Source organism: Colletes gigas, unplaced genomic scaffold, assembly GCF_013123115.1.
Source record: "Colletes gigas isolate AHSC1104 unplaced genomic scaffold, ASM1312311v1 Colletes_gigas_Sc00015, whole genome shotgun sequence".
Lineage (NCBI taxonomy): Eukaryota > Metazoa > Arthropoda > Insecta > Hymenoptera > Colletidae > Colletes > Colletes gigas.
In genome coordinates, this window is record NW_025106644.1 from 337,117 (window position 1) to 358,884 (window position 21,768).

Below are 21,768 nucleotides of genomic sequence, written 5' to 3' on the forward strand. Positions count from 1 at the left end.
GCTCTGTCTTTTAGATATGCTATTTTGGCTTCTGCCATTATTACGTTTTTTGGAGTGGAGATTCTGTATCCCATTGCTATTCTTATGGCATTGCTTTGGATGCGTTCTAGCTTGCAACAGGAGTGAGGATGTAAACACGCTGTGGCTCCCTCTCGTGGAAGCACGGTACACTAGCGAGCAAATCGCCCTGTACATTGTTATGTGGGGTACGAGCGAGCGAAAGGGGAGGCAATTGCACGAGGAGCCCCTACACCGGAGAGCACTGTTATAGAGAAACGTATAGCTCAATATTGTATTCTCAGATTCTAGATACAGGTAGTATAGGGCTCACAAAAAGACATTACCTCTAAGCGAACGAAATATCCGAATTAGTTCTACCGAGTTTTAGAACGTACATACATAACAAATAACAACTGCCTATTTTTTAGACCATTTATCAACGTACACGAATACATTAGAATACTATAGGATCAATTCTTACGAGAAAACGAGATTTATAAAGCAATGTTCATAGATGACGTGAAAAAGAAACTATCACCGGTGTTAATTATTGCACGAATCGTAATACATGAGATCTGATCAGCATATCGATAATAAAATACAAATTTTGCAAATAAAATACAATATCAATTGCTATCATCTTCTCATGTATTCAACGTTTTATATGATGTTTATGACTTGTTCCTTTGTATGGCAATGTATAATTCAATAAAAATATCTAAACTGTTGTTAGTAACGTCTATCATTTGACACCATGTCCGCACGAGTATATAGAAAATAGGATGTTAAAATTGTTTTACTTTTCAACGATAACGGTACAATTTTCTGTCGTACTAAAATTAATATTTAATTGTTACGTTTTGATAAGAAATAGAAACGAAAAGTTTCTTAGTTAATTCATTCTGATTGTTTTTAAACAGAAAGCAGTTTTTTCAAAAAAAAAAAGTAAACGTAAGTCTGAAACTGATCTGGTCACTATAAATTTCAATGAAATATATTCACTATTGTAGGAGTTATGGCCGTTTGAAAATTCGACCACTTTTATGAGGGTTTTCACACTTTACGAGGTTAAGGAACAACTTTTTCAATATTGTTAGAATTTCTACATATTCTTCACTAAAATACGCGTTGTTTGCATTTTGGAACATTAAAATCTTCCAATCCGTTCAGAAGTTATGAAATCCCATGAAATTTCAGGGCAACATTTCTAACCTCACATTATTTTTTCGGAAAAGCATTTTTTCCTCGAAAGTACGTAGGATTTTAAGGGTATGTGTATTCACCAAAAATGATTGTAATTGACCTCCGCAATCAAAAATAATTTTTTCAAAATGATCAGAAATTTTTTAATTCTGCCAAAAAATTTCAGTACCGTCAATTTTTCTTAAAAATTAGTTTTTGATTTTTAGTAATTTTCGTACAACGCGTTGTTCTATAACGCGGACCCAATCTACCGTGTTATAGGGGGGATTACTGTTGGGTTAGGTCTGGGTTAGGTACAATACTGTTGGGTTAGGTCTGGGTTAGGTACAATACTGTGTTGAGGAGACGAGGCGCCATGCCCAACGGACCGTTGTATTTATGTGGTTCCAGCAGATGATTCGAGCTGGGGCCACGCAACGGTCCGTTGGTGCAGTCCTGCCACACTGGCAAGAGTGGCAGGACAAACTAGGCAGGCTGTCCTACAGGATGACACAGGTACTCACCGGGCATGGTTGCTTTGGTGAGTACCTGTGTCGAATCGGGAAGGAGGCGACGGCGGTGTGCCACCATTGTGGTGGACCCCAGGACACGGCGCAGCACACGCTGGCAGTCTGCCCAGCGTGGGCAGATGAGCGCCGTGTCCTGGAACAGGAAGTTGGGAGGAATCTCTCGCTGGCCACCATAGTGGGAAAGGTGGTGGCCAGCGACAAAATCTGGCAAGTGGGGGCCTCCTTCTGTGAGGTATTCATGTCACAGAAGGAGAGGAAGGAGGAGGGGGAGGGCTCGGATGGGGGCCAGGGCGAGGCATCCTTCGCCTCCTGGCCCCCTCCAACGTACTTGAGGTCCGGACGGGCCTCCAGTAGTGGGGCGGCCCGTTTGCATTCTCCGACCACCACGTCGGTGGCCTGGGGGTTGACGAGCCGCCCCTGGGGCTGCAGGTGCTGTGTGCGTGGGGCCCTAGCACCGAAGGCAGCCCCGGGGCCGTGGGCGTCGGGTGACCTGGCGTCCGCGGCGGAGAAATCAGGGGGGGGATGGACATGTTGTCCTTCCTCCCGGGATGAGCCTCGACAGGCAGGGCGCGGCGGGGGACTCTGTGATGTCTCACTAGAGTTCCCGGTCCCCCGTCGCAGCGCCGGAGGACGGTCACCGTGGGGTTTTAGCCGGTAGGAGTCCGGCACTACCCCGAGGCCCCCCCCTACTTGGGGCCTCGGGGTGTCCATGAGGATTTCCCCACGAAAAGGTACAATACTGTTGGGTTAGGTCTGGGTTAGATACAATACTGTTGGGTTAGGTCTGGGTTAGGTACAATACTGTTCCACGCACCCGTTTGGTTGTCCAGGCGGCAGGGGAGGTGAACTCCTACGTGGCGCGTCCCCAGGTGGCGGATAGGGGCAGCCGCTGGGATGGGATGCGGGAATGGGGTCATCAACCTGAGAACGCTGGTGGCTGCATCCTCGCATGGTATCCCGGAGGTCGGAGCGAAAGCTCCCGCGGACCAAACACCGGTATGAATGCGTTGCGCGTGTGAATGTGTGTGTGAGTGGACTGGGGCATGGGATATTTGCCGCGGGTTTGACCTAAGGCCGCAGGTTGGCCAGTTGGCTGCGGGTGTGTCCTGCGGCCAACGTGGCCCCGCGGCCGGCGGCTTAGTCCCATGTCACGGGGCCGCGGGCGCTGGTGACCAGGCGCCTGCGGTTGAGTGGAAATGCGGTGGGAGGAGTGCCTCTCACCGGGGAGGGCCTGAAAAGGCACGGCGCGGCGGGGGGCTCTGTGATGTCTCACCAGAGTTCCCGGTCCCTCGCCAAGCGCTTGAGGATGGTCACCGTGGGGTTTTAGCCGGTAAGAGTCCGGCACTACCCGCCGGCCCGCCCATCGGGTGGGCCCGCGGGTGTCCATGAGGATTTCCCCACGTACAGGTACAATACTGTTGGGTTAGGTCTGGGTTAGGTACAATATTGTTAGGTTAGGTCTAGGTTAGGTACAGTAATCCCCCCTATAACACGGTAGATTGGTTCCGCGTTATAGGAAAACGCGTTGTACGAAGGCGCGGCCGTAGCTCTTGCTTCCGGCTCCGCGGCCGCGACGGTGTCGCCACAGATCTACGTATAAACACAGATGTATGTACAATCAATGTTACTGTACATATAATCAATGTTCTTACAACTCAAAAACTAGGAACACAAATTTAATAAAATAATTTAATTTAATTTTATAAGAACACAATTGACACAATGTGCAAACGTACGCGAAATTGATTATGAACTGTACAAATTATTATAAATTTCACAGTACAGAAATATAACATGAGAAATCCCCGCGTTAGGGACATAAAATCGCGTAATATGAAAACGCATTACAGTGAAAACTCGATAAATGTCGCTACTCCGGGTCCGGTCAGCAACACTTACGGAATAGGAGAATCGTCTTTCGAATTTGATTGTAGTTTGCCGACGCTTCGAACGTAGAAAGAGTCAGTAGCTAAAGAAGAAAGAGGGACTGAAACTCGGATTTATCGCCCCAGTTTAAATATCCGCGTCAGTGTGACCACACTACTGCACAGAAGAAAGTTTTTTATTTTTTACTTTTTGTTAATAAAAATTTCACTATCATGTTGGGGAGATTTCTCTGATTAAAATGAGGCTAAACACGATATAAATCGGTCAATATTTGGTAGCATAATATTGAATTAAATATTGTACTTGCGAGTCTTTCTCTCTTTATTTATCCTTCTTGTGCTGTCCTTTTCTTTGTTCGGAAATATCAAAGAACGACGCATCGAGGTGCTGGCTACATTTATCGAACGGGAGGTAGCTATTTTCAAACGGAACGGTTCCACCGTTTCGTAAGTGATCAAAAACTGCAACACTTATGAAATAGGGGGTTTCGTTAGCTACCACTGTTCGATAAATGTACCAATCCACTGACCTTGCGAAGATACGAGTACACAATATTTAATTCAATATTATGGTAACAAATATTGGCCGATTTATATCGTGTTTAGTCACATTTTAATTAGAAAAATCTTCCCCACATGATAGTAAAATTTTTATTAAAAAAAAGTAAAAAATAAAAAACTTTCTTCTTGTACAGTAGTGTGGTCACACTGACAGGGACATTTAAACTAAGCTGACGAAGGCAATAAAGATTTTTAAAGAAAGCCGCTACGTCTCCGGTTACACTTCGCCTCACTGGTTCAAGGGGGATCCCCCTAGTGGTGGGGATAAAAATGTATCATTTATGGAACAGCTCTTGAGGACATTTATCGAGTTTTCACTGTATAAGAGTACCGTGTTATAGGGGGGATTACTGTACCTTACATAGGTTAGAAAGTAAAAATGCTGGGGCAGTCGAGACTTGGAATCGTATGCCGATTATCGCGAGGTCGTATTTCAGCTGTTTCTCTTTTACAAGAGCAAGAAGGAAAGACTCACGCTCGCGTTCTTTATCGGTTTCCCGAAGTTGTACGAAGTGCCGAGCTCACGTACACGTGGCTCGTGCGGTAGTATATGCTCGCTACCCCCACCACTCCGTTAGACGCTAAGGAAGTTCGTCGTCACTATTGTCGATTTCGATGCACTCAATTATGCCCGATCTGGCGACACTGGTCCCCGGTGCACCCGGGGCTCCGTCTGTCATCTCTGCTTACAACATTAAGATACGTCACTTATTTCATACGTTTTACCAAGTAATTGTTAATTTGACAGATATTGGTTAACATCCTGCAATGTACATGAAATTACGTGTCAGTGGTTTCGGATAAACCGACAGCAGAATGACCTGCATTTATCATATTTCTCTATTGCCATGACGTGTACGATTAATGATGTCTCTACCAAGAAAGCATGGGAACAAGGTTAACGTCGATTACAAAGCACGACTCGAGCACAAATTATATCTGGTACGTTTCTTAATGTATGGAGGTTAATCATTCACCTCTATCGCATCATCAATAACCTTGTTTCTTCAGCTTCATTCCCTCTCGTCTCTCATAATAACATTCGCGTAATATCTTACTATTTTTCAATTATAAATATGAATAACTAAGAAACTGTCAAATACGTAATATTCATTTTCCTTCTGTTTAATGTTAATTTAGTTCATTTATTGATAGTAAACCTCGATATCTATTCTAATAAATTATAATTTCTTAAATGTACAAACAAATTCTAAAGATAATGATTTTAATAATAAAATTCTTATTTATATATATATACTATTAGTATTAATGTTCGTATATAGAAATATTATTTTTCACTACAACAGGCAAGAGAAAATCCAGAACCAATATTCGATGTATCAGAATGCGCTTTAAAAAATGTACCCTCCGGTATTTATTCGTTGTGTAAAGTGTTCAGGAAAAAAGTACTATGGATGAACAATAACAAATTAACTTCACTTTCGGGGGGAGGTGCCTTAAATGATTTGTCATTACTCGTTGTGTTAGATATTCATGGAAATGAATTTACCGATTTACCCTCCGACATAATGTGTCTTGTCTCACTCAAGGTACATATAACCCAAATATTGAGAGTACAGTCAAACCTTGGTTCACGAACGCCTCGAATCGTGAACAATTCTGTTTACGAAAATATTTTCCAAACACAAAGCGTTTCGGATGATGTACCATATCTCAAGTTACGAACAGAAAATAGGAAAAAGAATCCCTGTCAACTCTCCTCCCTACAGGCAGGGTAAAACTAATTTAAGTTTTCGTCTATATTTGATCTGCTTAGTGTTACGTTTATATTTTTGGGATAGATTTAACGGTGTCCGTTGATTTTTGTGTTAAGAACCAGAAGTGGAATAATTCATTTTACATTAATTCCAACGCGGAAAATAGTTTCGGTTTACGAACAACCTTCAGGAACGAATTGAGTTTGTGAACCGAGGTTCGACTGTATATATTCTTAATTATAGTATATTATTTTATACATTTTAGGAGCTTTATTTACAAGACAACAATATAAGGAAACTACCAAACGAAATAGTACATTTAAGTAAATTGAGTATCTTAAATATTGCGAATAATAATTTGAAACAGTTGCCAGAAACAATGGGAAAGTTAAAGCAGTTAACTACGTTGAACATTAGTCAAAATATATCCCTTCAGAAACTTCCTAAATCATTGGGTTATGCGCAACAATTGGCACAGTTGGACATCAATGGATTAAACCTGTCTTATCCGCCTCAAGATATTGTGAACGGAGGTACAATAGTAATCGTAGCATTTTTAGCGAATGAGAGCGGCATCGAATTTTCACCAGAAGAATCTGTTTCGAAATCAGATTTATCGAGAGACATAAGTTCTGAAGATATGCAAGCGGTATATCATAATAAAAATAACGATGTACAGGTACAACGTATTAGAGGACTATAAATTTTGATGTTGCACTCGCACAATGTGTTTTTAAATGTTTTCATTTCTATTTTTAGGCAGCATTACAGAAGCTAACAAAAATGAAGGCATGTGGATGCTTCTTTTATTTTAGTACGCTTCAAAATATGATGTGCTGCATATTTTATATTATTTATTATGAAAATTAATTTTAATTTAATTACTTTTTGCATGTTTGAAATCGAATTAATTTACTATATGCATTCAGAGTGTTGTAATAATTTTAATCAGTCTTTGGTTTTTGCTTGAATTACTTAAATGTAATTATTTGTATAATATTTCAATAAATTAAAAAGATACAATACACGGTTAGGAAATCATGCTCTAATAATTAGTTCCATTTTATAGGAGTATCGTCAAAGTGCATTATTGGAAGTGGAAAAAAATATCAAACAACAACAAGAGTACGAAGTTGGAATTCAATCGATGTTGAAAAAGCATAGGAAAAAGGTATTTAAAATTAAGTTTGTCGTTGTTATTTACATTTTTTAATTTTATTTTTTATTTTTAGCTGTTGGAAGACCTTGCTTTACAACAAACGCAATTAGAACACGAACTAGAAAAAGTACAACAAGAAAAGGATTCTAACAGAACACGTCTACTTTCTTACATTTATAATGGTATAATAAAAGTGTTTCTATTAAAGATCTGTTTATCCATAAAAGAAAGTAATAAAAATGAAATGATTCTTTTTTTATGTAACCATTTTTAACGTTTCGATTCAACTTTTAGCTGAAAAAGATGCAGACAATGTTATTAAAGAATTTCTAAGAAATAGCGAAGAAGAAAGACAAAGCCAAGCTGAATTACTCGAAAGAGAAAAACAAGAAGAAATGCAAATGTTATCCTCTTGTCGTTCGGAACAATTTATATTCCGTACGAAAGATACCCTTCGTGAGTATCAAATGTTTAAAACAATGTATACCGCTTATTTATATTTTAATTGTCACCGTATAGTCACATTTATGTGTTTGCAGTTTCAATGGAAAAGTTATTGGAAGAGGAACTTCACAGAACCAGAAAATTGGAAGAACATAGTAAATATAGAGATTATACTGCGCAATCTTTGCTCACATTGTAAGACACTAATAAGAATGTTCTGAATAATAGAAAGAAAAATATGAAACTAATAAGCACGTTGCAATGTTTAAAAATATTTCAGAGAAGTAAGAAATAACGATCATTTAGCACAAATAGTACAAAATCAGGAAAAGAACAGACAAAATTTAATTGATACGTTAAGGCAAGACAAAGTATTACAAAAGGCTGCTGTTGCAGCGTTACTGGAACGCAGCGATGCACGTTCTTGGAGTATCGTGCAACAAGTGAACTTGGTGCAATCGCAATTAGCAGCGCTTACAGCCATCGAGTTAGAGAAACGAAAACTAGAAATTAACCAACAACTTGTACGTATTATTTTCTGAATCAATTATTTTTTACGCAGAATATCTGATTTTCTTACAAAAATGTTTTACTGCTTTAAACGATAGAACGATATAGCTGAGAAACGAGTAACTTTGAGCGTTATTCTGGTAAATCTATTAGAACAACAGAAAACCAGAAGAGATGAACTTCTGGAAACAATCAATAACATAGAACAGCAACGTTGTATCAGCGTAAGTATAGGCATAATTCTCATTTAGTTTCTCCTGTAATAACGACCATTATAAAGCCGTATCTTTGTTTCTAAAGAATTCTAAAAGAGGAAGTCAGTTTTGGTTAATTCAATATCAGTTTTTAATGGAAACCCGTCCTCAGGGTTTATTAGAAATGTTAGAACCTATGCTAGTACGACATGTGGCGATAGCAGGGGCATTGCATTGTTTGCCGTTTTTAGCTTCTCTGCCATCGTTACTTCCAGATCTTAACGACGAACAATTGAAGAGTGTATGTAAAAGACAAGTTTTCTTTACGTGTATAATAAATATTCGCTATTTTTTTTTAATAAATCGTATATTCCTTTTAATGTCATAGATTGGAATACATTGTCAAAGAGATCGTGCTGCTATAAAATTGGCAGTTGAAAATTATTTAGCGGAAGCAAAGCTCAACGAATACAGAACACCTGTTACGCCATCTGCACCACCTGAAGAAGCATGTACTAGTTCTAATTACCAAGAATGTAACACAACTCAGAGTATCGATACTGCCGAATGTGTAATATGCCTTGATTTACAAGTAAGCATAACTTTTACCTTATTTGAAAATTCCTATGATAAAATTAGCTATCGTATAATTTCTGTACTATATTCTTTATAGTGTGAAGTAATTTTTCTACCATGTGGACATCTTTGTTGCTGTTCAGGTTGTGCAAATATGGTTAATTCAGGTTGTCCAATGTGTAGAAGTGCTATAGATCGCAAAATTCACATTGTAAAGCCTTGAAACCAAAATAATGCTTTTTTTTTTTGTAAATAATTCCATTTAATCTATTTATCCCTGATGCTTTATTTTTATAATATGCGACTATCGTTTAAACAACATTTATACGAAAAACAGCAAATTACAGTATACATATATATTTATTTCAGACATTTCCAATTATATTCCATTACGTAAAATGTATGACATTTATATTTGTTCGCTGAAAGTATTTTTTAATTGTTTGCTGTCCTTTTCCATTTTTTAATTCATATTTAACGGTAAGCTTTAGTTTTATTTTAAGCTCTTATGATTCCAATTTAAATAATCGTTTTACAAAACAGTAAGTTTAAATCGGGTGCATGCGTGTTTGCATCCAATCTGTTATTTTTCAATGCCATAATGATAGTTATTTATACCACTGAGATAATACATTATAATCATATTTAAAATAAGTTAATATTGCCTAACTTTTTTAAATATTATTGTAGGATATTATTATGTAATAAGTGTGTGAATTTCGCGCGAACTGTGGTCGAGTGCGTCTTGGATGGTTGTGTAGAGTGAGAGAGATAAGAGTGAACTGTGGTGAATGACGAGTGTTTGGGGTTTGGGTTAGAGTGAAACGTAGGGCGACGTTCTGCGCAGACGCGTGAATGGTTTCTGTTTTTTCGAGTGGATGCGCGCGTCACCGTGCGTGGTCTTTTGGGCGAGAGTTTAATCTAAGTCGAACAGCGAGCGTGTAAAGAACGTCGAGAGGAGAGTTTTGAAATATATTTATTAAAAGTTGAAAGCTGTTTTCCTGCAAATCCTACATTATCTACAATGCATATACTAAGTATTTGGAAATAAAATAATAGAATGAATTGCATTTATTAACACTTGACTACAAAATATGAATTTTTAACATGGTCACTGACATATCTATACATGTAATAGCCTTATAAATACTGTGAAGAGAAAAAACATTTAAATCTATTAAAGTGGTTGAGAGTTAATAATGCAAATGCCAAGATTGTAAGCAAGCTTTTATAAACGATAGAAGTGAATTTTTATAAACAAAAAATCGTATGTATGCAGTATCTTAAAAATATCCATTACCAAAGCACTGACATTTAACTGATTTGTATGTATTGTTCGAACAAAAATTGTTAAAATAAAAGGATCTTAAACGAAATGTTTGTTTTAAACATAGAAACTAAAACCAATTACCCATTTCATTTGCAAGATTAATAAGAGTCGAGGGAAACTTGTTAAATTGAAGAAAATTATTTAAAATGCTCAAATTAATTTTTTGTACTAATATATTTTGCTTTTCATTTGGTAAGAATAAATAGAATATGACAAACTTTTCAGACTTATGTACTAATTATATAAAATAGTATGAATCTATATACTTATTTTTACATATTAATATATTTAATATGTATCAAAAGACCATAACTTCCCTTCCTCCATCGTCGTCTTCTATTTCTATTACATCGTCTCCATCTTTTTTCTGTTGCTTTTTTTTTGTTGCATCTTTCTTCTCTTTTTGAGTTTTACGGAAATTTTCTAGCGAATCTTCCAACGGATGAATAAACTGATCAAAGTCTATGTCGGTCATAGCTTGAATGACATCTTGACCGCTTATCATTTTACGATTTCCCTTTTTAGCAATTATATTTGCGGACGATGTTAAATACAATATAAAAATTGAAGAAGCCTTTGCCACAGCGGTTCTGGCATCTTTAGCAATTGTAACACCTTCAGGTAATGCTTCTTTTATAATCCTTGATACAACTGCATTTGGTAAATTGAGATCTTCGAGCCGTTCTGCCATCGGATTTTTTAAACTATATATTCTACGAATACGTAATATCATTGATTGTGATTACTCGAAACAGCAATAACAGTTTTATACTGATAACTTTTACGTTTAAAGGTTATGATTCGGCGTGTATGAAAAACACAGCCGAATCATGGAAAATTAGAATCAATACAAGAATTACCTTTCTTTGAAAAACGTTGACTTATAATTAACTAAATGAACTAAATTAAAACCGAATCAAAAGAAAAGTGACGATTACTCTTCAAACTCTTCCTTTTTATTTCCCGCCAATGCATTCAATCATACGCAAGGTATATATGAAATAAAAAACATCACGTTCAACGCTTAACGAAATATCATTAAAGCATGAAATTTTCTTTAGTAATTCTATATACGTGTCACAAAATTTCACTGAATAATATCAACATTTATACATCTGTTTATAAAAGTTAATGATACAACGTAATACAACGTTAACGCACGATACAAACTTGATTGTACAAAAATTATAGGGTCTTCGTCCGCCACTGGCGGCGTGCGCGTCCATTTTAGCTAGGTAATTCTAGTACTCTCCGCTGGCGGCGCGCAGATGTCGCGGGTTCCGCCAATCAGAGGCAAAAATGGTTTCCCTAGGGGTAATTTCGGAATTGACAAGAGATAAAACCGACGGCTAGAAAAAGGGTAGACTAATCACTAATTTACTAACGCAATATTGCCCATTAGGGTAACGCGAAGGTACATTAGGTTAATTAGCGGTTGGCTGATACATGGTCTTTGACAACACTTCTTTTCTCTGCTTCATACTAATGTGACCTGATGCAGGGTTTTATTATCATGAAATAAAGAGTTTATAGCGAAAATCTTGTGTGATTTCTTTCGTGAAACGTTCATACGGACTTGGACACCCAATCACACTCTGCCTAGTGCCACACGTATACGACTTACCCTCTGGTAAGTGAGACTAAAAGTTTCGAAGGATCGTTATATGAGTATGTAGTATGCCGTCATATTTAATGTTCTCTGTGGTATGACCTTCACTTTTCAAACATCAGTGTGGGTCAGCATAATTGTACACTTTCAGTATGTAAATAATTATATTATAAAATTATCTTACAAATTTTTGATCTGGTAAAAGTTAATTATATATGTTTATATCATACAGTTATTCAATAAATAGTTATTAAATAATTACTATTGTAAACGAGTATTATTTACTATTTACTAATTCAATATGTAACTTAATAATTATTATATTTCGTAATAGTGACTATGTTCATATCTCATCACAAGACAACTTTTTCGTGACAAACCACTTATGTATACAGGGTGCCCTAAATTTAAGGTGCAAATATAAACGGAAATGTAAAATTTAAAGTAAACGTTAAGAGACGCAATACAGTACTGGAATCGATCAGTAATATTTATGTTTGTTTTGTATTTGCAAATCATATTTATTACGTGTGGTCATGAAAGCTATTGATATTAAATTTCTATCAGAACTTTCCGTTCAGGCTGCTAGCAATTTTAACAAAGTAAATGATTGATCGTGTGTTTGTTGGAATAATTTCTTAAAAAAATCTATACCCTTTTCTTGCTACTTATGGTGTACGTCAAAAACAAGTATATCTTATATTTTAAATCGTTAAAGTATGGGTCGTATGCGCCCCATTTAGCCTGAACGGAAAGTCTTCAAAAAACGGTACGTGTTAAGGATGCATTTACAGAAATGAAACAAAATACAAATGAACTTCGTACAACGATAAATTCCATTTTGAATCGCAGTAAATCTTGCATCGCTAATGGTGGTTAGATGCTTCCATGCTTATGTAACGTTTTCTAGTTTATCTACAGATAAAACTTTTTCTAACGGGACACTCTGTATACATATCCTGTTAAATCGCTATAAATTCTGTCGCGAAAAAGTTCTGCCTCTTTCTCACGATAAGGCGCAAGCATGGAATTGAGAGTTGAAACATGACGGCAATGTTTGTGTAACGGAGAGGGGCCTGTTTAATATTAATCCAACTCATCAGAGGGTATTGAAACTCGTATACGCTTTTTTATGTGGGTCTTGTATGAAATGTACAAACGTATGTAGTTGAAATTCAAAACTACCCACAAAATTTCTTTAAAAAACAAAATTTGCGAACATCCAAAAATACCATCCTTGTTTGTCTAATAAAATCTCTTATTTGGATCTACGTAAATTATTTCTTTCAAGGTCATAAAGTTTTGGTTTTTGATAAATACCAATAATAATATTAATAGTAAGCGAACTTGTAAAGTTAATGAAATTAATAAATAAAGAATTTACAAATATGATAACATGTAAAATCGATCAAAATCCTTGCGTTGTTACACGAAACTTAAAATTCGGATCAATATGGACTTAAAAAATTCTTAAATTTATGATTGTACAAATAAACCGAATGTCTTCGTACAGTATATTGTTTATATTTTACTTAAGTTCTATCGAAATATATTTCTACGTAAAACATAAAAATTAATATACATAGTACCGGACCATTAATTCTGGTTTCTAGAAAAACTGCTAGTTTTGAATCTAATGCAAGATAGAGTAAGCATGAATCGTAGCAATTAATTACATATCAGTTATAAACGATTTCAACATACAATTGATATGTACATTTACGCCTCTCTACATTTATGTGATTATTTGTTGCAATCTTAAATCAAATTTTTAGTTAATAATTTCAAATAGTATTGAGTACTCCCGCTAAAATATATGCCGTCACGTCGGTAATGTAGCGAATGATACGAAATTGATAAGATGGCAGACTCCATGATGATATACATATAGAGATATACACTGATAAATCTCTCATGCACATTTATTTCTCCGTATAGCACGAAGAACTTGTCGTCTTTACGGTGGTTGTTGAGTGGTATTCGATATTAAATTGATCATTAAGCTGACAGGCTTTACTGTTACGATTACTGAACTTAAAGCGAATCAAACGAAAGCATCATTTGGAGGAAAATGTCAAAAATCGAAGAAGGAAATGCTCATATACGGCAAGCTGAGAAAAGGTACTGTCACCGCGAAATGACAATTCACGGATAACTATGTCAACTTTTTACGTGAAATTAATGAAGATCGCGGAATAAAAAATTAATTAATTTTTATTAATTTATCGGATGAAACAAGTAATGGAAATCTATATTACAGCTCAAAAACAACCTTGTTAAAATGGAGACCCGATTTCGAAGTCGCGGCCGAAGAGTATACTAGTGCTGGTAAGATATACGTAGATATATTACGTTTATAATGCATTTAATGTAACATATTACATTTTACATTCTTTACGTTACAGCAACCTGCTTTAGAATAGCAAAGTCCTACCAACAATGTAAAAATTGTTTGATGAAAGCTTCCGACTGTTATAAAGAAAACAAAGCGTATCCTTTTTAATAAAAATATGTATTTATCTATAATATTTAGAAATATTACGATTTAAATCTTTCCTGCGCACTTCGAAAATACAATTCTTTAACTTTAATTATATAAAAGATGGTTTCATGCTGCGAAGTAAGTTCTTTACGATTTGTATTATATTTGGGGGACCGGAAAGTAATGTCGTTTCTGAGCATGTAGATATTTGTTTGTCATTTATCGGCTCAAGGTTAGAGTGACCTGTTTATTCGTAAATAATTAAATCTTAAATTCTTTTTGCAATTTATGGTGAAATCGCGAGCCAAATATCAGAAGAGGTACGTATCAGAGATTTGTATGCTTTTTGAGTTTCACAAGGGTAGTAACGCAACAGTTACTACCAAAAACATTTGCAATGTTTATCCAAGTGCAAGACGTTCGTAAATGCCAAAAGTGGTTTTCTAAGTTCAAATCCGGTAATTTTGACCTTTTTGACTCCTATCGATCAGGAAGACCAATAACTTTAAACAATGTCATGTTAATGACGGAAGTGGAAGCAAATCCGTGTTAAACAATCGAGGAACTGCCAAAGACTCTTAACCAACCTTGGTCGACCATCCAAGAACATTTGCAGAGGATTGGTAAAGTAAGCAGAGCAGGTGTTTGGGCCATGCATAATCTGTTTGAAGAAAACAAAGCTCCACCACATGCAACTTATTGCTTCAACGGCACAATACAGAAGCGTTTTTTGATCGTTTGATCACTCGAGATGTAAAATGAGTCCTCTATGATAATCCAAAACGCAAAAAGCAGTGGCTCTTTCCGAATGAATCGCCAAAAAGTACAGTTAAGCCAACTTTACACCCCAAAAAGACGCTTTTGTGTGTCTGGTGGAGTATTCGCGGGATTGTTCATTTTAAAGTGCTGAAACCTGGACAAACTGTGAATACAGACATTTACTGTGAACAATTGGATCGAGTAAATCAATCTTGAATTGAAAAGTGCTCAGTGATTGTCAACAGAAAAGGCGTTATACTACAACGCGATAATGCAACCCCACTATGCAAGACGAACCCTAGAAAAAATTAATTTTTCTCACCCATCATACTTTTCCATCTATTCAGATCGTTACATTTTTTAAGCAGCAAAAAATTTGAAAATTTGAATGATGCCCAAAATGTCATCTCCAGATATTTTGCTCAAAAACCAATTGATTTTTATTGATCCGGCATTGAAAATTTGCACACTAGATGGCAAACGGTTGTTGATAACGAGGGTGATTACAGTATCGATTAAAAATAAAAACATGTTCAAAATTTATCTGTTTGAATGTAATGTAAAAAAGCGACATTACTTTCCGGTCCCCCTGATACTTTTTCTTTGAAAGAAATATTATTACGTTAAAAATTTTAGGAGCATCGAACAGGCTGTGATAATTTGCAAAGAAATGGGAAACCTTGCGGAAGTGCCAAAGTTGGCGCACAGTGCGTGTTCTCTTTATCAGATGCACGGATCACCCGAATCAGGCGCATCTGTACTCGATAAAGCAGGAAAGATAATGGAAGCCACTCAGCCGCAAGAGGCACTAGAATTGTTCAAACGCGCTGCTAGCATCGTTATGGTTAGATACCATTTATTCCTACGATCATGAAAATGTAATGAGAAACTTTACGCAGTACATATCTTTTAATATAGGGTGAAGATAGTCCGCCACAAGCAGCAGAATATATGAGCAAAGTGGCTAGATTATTAGTAAAATTACAGATGTACGACGAGGCAGCAGATGCTATCCGCAGAGAAATTGGAATGCATCAACAGATAGATCATGTAGCTTCCGTGGGAAGACTAACAGTGGCATTAGTATTGGTACAGTTAGCTCGAGGTGATCAAGTGGCTGCGGAGAAAGCTTTCAAAGAATGGGGGAATTACTGCGAACCAACCGAGGTATAAAGTACAGTTTACACAAATTTTAAATTTTCTTCCTAAACGTTTAACATATTTATCTTCAGATACATACGTTAGAAATGTTATTACAAGCATACGATAATGAGGATGCAGACGCTGCTAAAGCAGCTTTAAATGATTCTTTTATTAAACACATGGATGTCGAGTACGCTAAACTTGCTAGAGCTATACCTCTACCGCAGCAAGAGTATGCAGTACAGCCACCAGGAGTAAGAGCAAATGCAGCTGATTCGTATACATCTCCTAATGCGTCAAAATTAATTGATGGAACTACAAACGAAGTACAAGTACGTAATATATACGTTAACCTTATCCCATCTATTAATCGGTGTTTCTTAGCAGTAACACAGCAATAGTTGCAATCTGCAATAAAGGATATTACCTTTTAGAGTACAAGTGGCAGAGTATCCGAAGATACAATTCAGAAACCATCGGAAGAAAGAACTCAAAAAGATCAAGAACAATCAGCAGCGCCTTCGCAGAGTACAGGAAACGATGAAGATGACTATGAAGGCGGATTATGTTAAACACGCATATTCATTAAATTGCATAATTTATGTCTCTAGGCGAATACGAAGTTTATTTTATGACAGGTATTATATCGTGTTAATCCAGAGATACGTATTTAATGCCTAAAAAATATTCCTTGCAAGCATGCTTATGCCTGTAATATAATTGTAAATCTTAAACTTGTTAAGTAAGTCGATGCACTCTTACTGGCTTGATAAAAGAGATTTTGAAGTTCTCGTGGAAGATTATATACAGAATATTTTATTCTTCTAAGTATTTCCGAAGATACGATACTCGTGGAAAAACTTTATTCATTTAAAGCTACAAATATACTAAACATTTTGGATATAGTTCATTGTGTATATTCTAAATAATGAAAAGAATACTATAGAAAAGAGTAAATATATAACGTACATGTATTTATGTTCAAACTACTTGATATTGATATTTATTTATTTATTTATTTATTTAACGGATAACCCCCACTGTCTATATAATTATGAACATGTGATATCTGCTTTGTAAATGTTATATTTTCTGGTACTCGTAGAACACCTATGGTAAAAGTCTATGCATAATTGCTCTAATGTCAATAAAAACTATATACGAAACACAGATATTTTAATAATCTAATTTCGCGTTAACAAAATTTAATATGTAAAGATATATATACATATATATATTAAACTGTTATTGCAAACGTGTAACGTGTGTAGTAAATTCATTTGTATCTACATATAGGAAAGGAGGTTATGACCAACAAACGTAAACATTTACAATTAGAATAGAACTTTTTCACTCACCCACTTTAAATACTGGATTTGCGTGTACCGTTCTCGTCTATAATGAATCTTCAAGGAATAACAGAACAGTTTTTAACATAATACATTCACGTTATGCACAACTATTTAAACACATTCTTCCGCTTGCACGTTTTCAAAAGATTGCCGCGAAATTGTACAGTTCAGTGTTTACTACGCCGCGACGCACCGGTAACTAATTTAGTTATTTAAGGAGAAAATTACCAAGCATCTTCTTCGCTCATGCAAGCACGTTGTAGGGGTCACTAGGAACATTTCCCTAGCGACCTAGGGTAAACCCCTAGATAGAGTGGCAGCTGTGTAGAACGCCACGCTAGAGAGTCGTAATATTACATTACAATATGGTCTAAAAGCAATATTAACATAATTTTCTTATTAGGAGAAAGAAAAGGAAAAATTAAAAGTGATAAACAGATGCAAGTATAAGTTTTATTTCTCATTGTTTCAACATTCGTTTCATAAATGTTCGTGAAATTTTTCAACAAAGTAATGTATATGCAAAACTAACCTGTTTGTAATTTTAAATTCTAACTTATTTCTTTATAATATAAAAATGTCATATTAATATATAAAAACGTATATAAATATATAATACGTATGTTTTCATATAAATGAACATAAGAATTTTCATTACTGATGATTTTATACTTTTTCTTATTTTTAAAGCGAGCGTTTTACACTTAAGCAATACTCCTTTTTCGTGGCAACAAACTTATCATTTATTTAAATAATCGACTGAAACAATTTGACATTTGAAATGTACAAAATATGCAATTAAGCAGCCTTTTTCATTGCTATACAATTTAAATTTGGCGCATTTGTAATTCTTTGAATTTCCGCTGAGGGGAATTAACGGAACACTAACTATTACAATTAACATGAACATGAACTGTGGCGGCTAACGTCACAGGCGTAGCAAGCGCCATCTAGTTAAGTCCCTAGTTTTTGTTAGTTTCTAGTTAGTTTTAAAAACGCCATCTTTCGAATCACGGTCGTGAATGGAGTTTAATCACGAGTGTGATCATGATTTTGTGATTCTGTGATAAATCACTGTTAGTGATTTTGCACGCCATCTCTAGTTATAACTCCCGACTACATGTTTTCGATCTCATTCTTGCGTGAACATAGCTTGGTTAGATTGTATAACGTCCATGCTCATGCTTAATTCTGGAGGGCAAATTAAATCTGAGAACGCTTCGTATAATCACGATATTGTTTTAATATAAAATTAATAATATTCAAATCCATGTAATTAGGTTGGCGTAAAACAAAATTGTATTATTTATATTACTAACGTAAAATTGAAAATCAACACGTCATTATACTACTTAACCAGAGTCCGTTCAGTAAAGATCTATTCAATTTTCGTCCAATCTGAGTGTTTATAAATGTTTGGTATTGCACGTCAGCGTTTTATTTCACACAACCCTTTATTATTAGTAACAAGTTAAAATATGTAATGAAGTTTACATGATATACAAGCACATGGGAATATCTAGCCTAGCCACAGCCGACTCTAGTACTACTAGCCGTGCTATGGAACGTGGCAACACCGCTCATGTGCGGATCGGGAGTCCTATTTTCAATAGTGGAGTTTTGTGTTCAGGATTATAATTAACGTTATTTTGCGATATAAAATTATACTAATATACAGTATTTTTTATTAATTATGTATAAGGAATATATGAATATCATAACTATAGTAAGTAGAAGTAATACAGAAGTATATTAATATTTATAAATGTGGTATATATTTTGTGGACTGTCGGAATAGTTTGGTGTTGTGATGCATTATATTTGAAATATTTACAGAGATTTCAAGAAAATAGAAGTGCGAAACAAGTTAAAACCATCTTTGAACCAAACTGAAGGATTTAAAAATTGATAAAGGTATGTATAAGTTAATAGAGACCTGAAATAGGCAAAATTATTGGTACGAAGCCGAACAGGTTAAGTGCCCGTGGAAAAGAGGTTAGCATAATTAGCTATTGAAAGGAACAATTATGGAGTTAATTATAAAATCGTGTTAGAGGACAGTATGATAATTGTGAAAAATTTCCTCACCACCCTAGGGGTATTTACCATGGCGCGTTACCTTTTTTTTTATTATAATGGGTGGTTCGCCAATAGCCATATCATCCCATTTTCTAAAATAAAATTAATATTTTTAAATAGAACATAACAAAAACATAACTTTTGTATTCTTAAAGAAATAAAGTATTACATTTTGATATAATAATAAATAATTTTGAATAATATTAATAACAAAACATATCAAAACATACTTTGAAATTCTCTTGAAATACAACTAATAAAACTTTGAATCTTGTGAAATAGTATTCATAATAAAAATATACTAAGCAAGTAAATAAAACTCTATTAATGTATTAAAACATATTGGAAGGAATAAGTTAAATATATATAAAAATTAATGTTTTAAGAAAGATGAAATTAAAAAAAATCATTGAAAATCTAGTTCCTATTAAAAGTTTTTAATTCACGATTTTTAGAAGTGATGTCTGTACGTGTTTCCAACTGACTATTATTTACAGTTTTCACATAATCGTTTAATAAAATATTTGAAAAAATTGATAATAATTTAAACCAAATACTTTGGTAAGCTCGACCACAAACGCATGTATCTGAAAATGCTAAATAATGTATGTCTGATTGAATGCTAATATATGTTAATTTACATAAAATATGTTTATGATTTCCAGATTGCAAAAATTGAGATTCTAAATTGCCATCATTTATTATGGCTTCCATTATTCCATACATATGAATAAATGAGGCTATCGCTTCTTCAGTGGGGACAGAAAGGCCCCCTCTTTGTAAGCGATCAAAATATACATCGCCTACAGTTTTACCTTTATCCTCCACAACTAATAAACGACATATATTGCAATTTAATTTTTTAGCAACAGAATGGGACCCATATCCAGAAATATAAATTTTAATGGAATCATCTACAACACAATCGGACAAGTATTCGGTATCGAAGATTCTTGAGAAACAAGTCACATCAGTGGGAAGATCATGAAGATCGTTATTATTGTCATCACAAATTCGAAATTTATTTTTGATTTCAGTAAGAGAAAACGAATTTGCCGATTTTGTAAATATATGTTTTAATCTAATTTTTTTTTCTGCATGAATTATTTCGTTATATGACACATGATAATTACAACCAGATAAAAAGTCTATAATTTCCAAATCGTTTTTCTAATTTTTCGGTTGTAAAATGGAGGGTACTACATTCCTTATAAGCCTTGGACATCTCAACAAAACATTCTCCAGTACACCAGTGGGCGATAGAATACCGTGGTACCTTTCAATATCAGTTTCTGCAAAATGCAAACTACAGGCGGCAGAATATTTTGATGGTGTCCAATTCTTACGAGGAATAGCAACCCTCCATTTCTCCCGCAATTCCTCATCTTTGGGGAATAAAAATATAGAATTGTAATTATTATCTTTTAAGGTACTATCACAATTTCCCTTGCAATTGGGAACACAGCAACGCCGTGGCATTATTAATGAATATGTGAAATTTATAAAAAAAATGTATATAAAACAAAATGTCCAAAAATGCTATAGATTATATTAAATAAGTGTGCTACACACCAAAATCAGGATCTGTAGAGTTAATATAAATAAATGAAACACCTGGATTATTGCTCCGTTGCTCATATTTAATGGACTTCGGTACATTAATATTTGAAACATTTGAAAGATAGGCGGGAGACCGGAAGGCCGGTAGATGGAGCCTATGTAGCCCAGAGGCCGGTGGGTAGTGGGAGGCTGGGAGGCTGTTACGGTAGGTTGGGCTAGGTATATCGAAGCCGGACTCCCGCGGTGTTGCCATTTTACCTTCAGCACGGCTAGTACTACTAGAGTCGGCTGTGGCCTAGCTTGTTTTATGAGATCACGCAAAGAAACGAGGGCCAACCTCATACGAAACCACATATATATTTTGGCGTGCTCGCCAAAAGATGGCGCTGTGTGGCGGAATTATCTTTACTAAGTTTTACTCTTGAATTCTAATTTTCTTGAATCTGTTGACATCGACTTTAAACTTTAATTTATTGAAAACTCACGCAACTATTAATTAGTCTCTTGTTGCTCAGGTTCAGTTGATGGCAATAGAAAGTAAAAGTACTATCAAACAGTTGAGAATATTTATTTAAACGATAGTAAATATTAGTATCGTATACTCTTAGGTCGTAATTAAAGATTATATTTAAATAATTATTCTTCAGATTTCATTGGCGTTTCGATTATTAGTTGCACCGTTCCCCGGCGACTG

The 21,768-nt window shown here is 35.4% G+C and overlaps 3 protein-coding genes and 1 long non-coding RNA gene across 7 annotated transcripts; 3 read left to right on the top strand and 1 right to left on the bottom strand.

Moving 5' to 3' along the window:
* The first annotated feature begins 4,825 nt into the window (after positions 1-4,825).
* Positions 4,826-10,049, top strand: LOC122400017 (E3 ubiquitin-protein ligase LRSAM1-like). Of its 2 annotated transcripts, XM_043401190.1 has the most exons (13): positions 4,826-5,101; positions 5,467-5,709; positions 6,143-6,556; positions 6,637-6,666; positions 6,947-7,048; positions 7,110-7,218; positions 7,331-7,492; positions 7,576-7,675; positions 7,761-8,004; positions 8,089-8,214; positions 8,291-8,485; positions 8,573-8,776; positions 8,858-10,049. In XM_043401190.1, exons 1-13 carry the CDS (start codon positions 5,024-5,026, stop codon positions 8,981-8,983), a joined length of 2,133 nt encoding a protein of 710 aa, XP_043257125.1. In that variant the 5' UTR covers positions 4,826-5,023; the 3' UTR covers positions 8,984-10,049. The 2 variants fall into 2 exon arrangements, with proteins under 2 accessions (XP_043257125.1, XP_043257126.1); XM_043401191.1 differs by lacking the exon at positions 6,637-6,666.
* A 226-nt stretch (positions 10,050-10,275) lies between these two features.
* On the bottom strand, positions 10,276-11,256 carry LOC122400020 (DNA polymerase epsilon subunit 3). The gene is made up of 2 exons (XM_043401197.1): positions 10,951-11,256; positions 10,276-10,803 (listed from the first exon to the last, which is right to left on the bottom strand). Exon 2 carries the CDS (start codon positions 10,779-10,781, stop codon positions 10,389-10,391), a length of 393 nt encoding a protein of 130 aa, XP_043257132.1. The 5' UTR covers positions 10,782-10,803; positions 10,951-11,256; the 3' UTR covers positions 10,276-10,388.
* Positions 11,257-11,556: 300 nt separating this feature from the next.
* Positions 11,557-17,116, top strand: LOC122400018 (gamma-soluble NSF attachment protein-like). 2 transcript variants are annotated; one of them, XM_043401193.1, is made up of 9 exons: positions 11,557-11,720; positions 13,638-13,820; positions 13,960-14,027; positions 14,105-14,189; positions 14,302-14,319; positions 15,577-15,784; positions 15,859-16,107; positions 16,173-16,415; positions 16,518-17,116. In XM_043401193.1, exons 2-9 carry the CDS (start codon positions 13,771-13,773, stop codon positions 16,653-16,655), a joined length of 1,059 nt encoding a protein of 352 aa, XP_043257128.1. In that variant the 5' UTR covers positions 11,557-11,720; positions 13,638-13,770; the 3' UTR covers positions 16,656-17,116. The 2 variants fall into 2 exon arrangements, with proteins under 2 accessions (XP_043257128.1, XP_043257129.1); XM_043401194.1 differs by lacking the exon at positions 11,557-11,720 and adding an exon at positions 11,784-11,849.
* A 1,911-nt stretch (positions 17,117-19,027) lies between these two features.
* LOC122400021 lies at positions 19,028-21,070 on the top strand. Of its 2 annotated transcripts, XR_006259320.1 has the most exons (4): positions 19,028-19,161; positions 19,272-19,349; positions 20,180-20,293; positions 20,381-21,070. It is a non-coding gene; the product is annotated as an uncharacterized LOC122400021 (long non-coding RNA). The 2 variants fall into 2 exon arrangements; XR_006259319.1 differs by lacking the exon at positions 19,028-19,161 and having other exon boundaries at positions 19,213-19,349.
* The last annotated feature ends 698 nt before the right edge of the window (positions 21,071-21,768 follow it).

Bases quoted from the DNA above. Each gene is read 5' to 3' on its own strand.
- LOC122400017 (XM_043401190.1), top strand. From the start codon at position 5,024: ATGATGTCTCTACCAAGAAAGCATGGGAACAAGGTTAACGTCGATTAC. The intron at 5,102-5,466 runs GTACGTTTCTTA...TCACTACAACAG, and splicing joins TCGAGCACAAATTATATCTG to GCAAGAGAAAATCCAGAACC. The intron at 7,493-7,575 runs GTGAGTATCAAA...ATGTGTTTGCAG, and splicing joins CCGTACGAAAGATACCCTTC to TTTCAATGGAAAAGTTATTG.
- LOC122400020 (XM_043401197.1), bottom strand. From the start codon at position 10,781: ATGGCAGAACGGCTCGAAGATCTCAATTTACCAAATGCAGTTGTATCA.
- LOC122400018 (XM_043401193.1), top strand. From the start codon at position 13,771: ATGTCAAAAATCGAAGAAGGAAATGCTCATATACGGCAAGCTGAGAAA. The intron at 13,821-13,959 runs GTACTGTCACCG...TCTATATTACAG, and splicing joins ATACGGCAAGCTGAGAAAAG to CTCAAAAACAACCTTGTTAA. The intron at 16,416-16,517 runs GTACGTAATATA...ATTACCTTTTAG, and splicing joins GAACTACAAACGAAGTACAA to AGTACAAGTGGCAGAGTATC.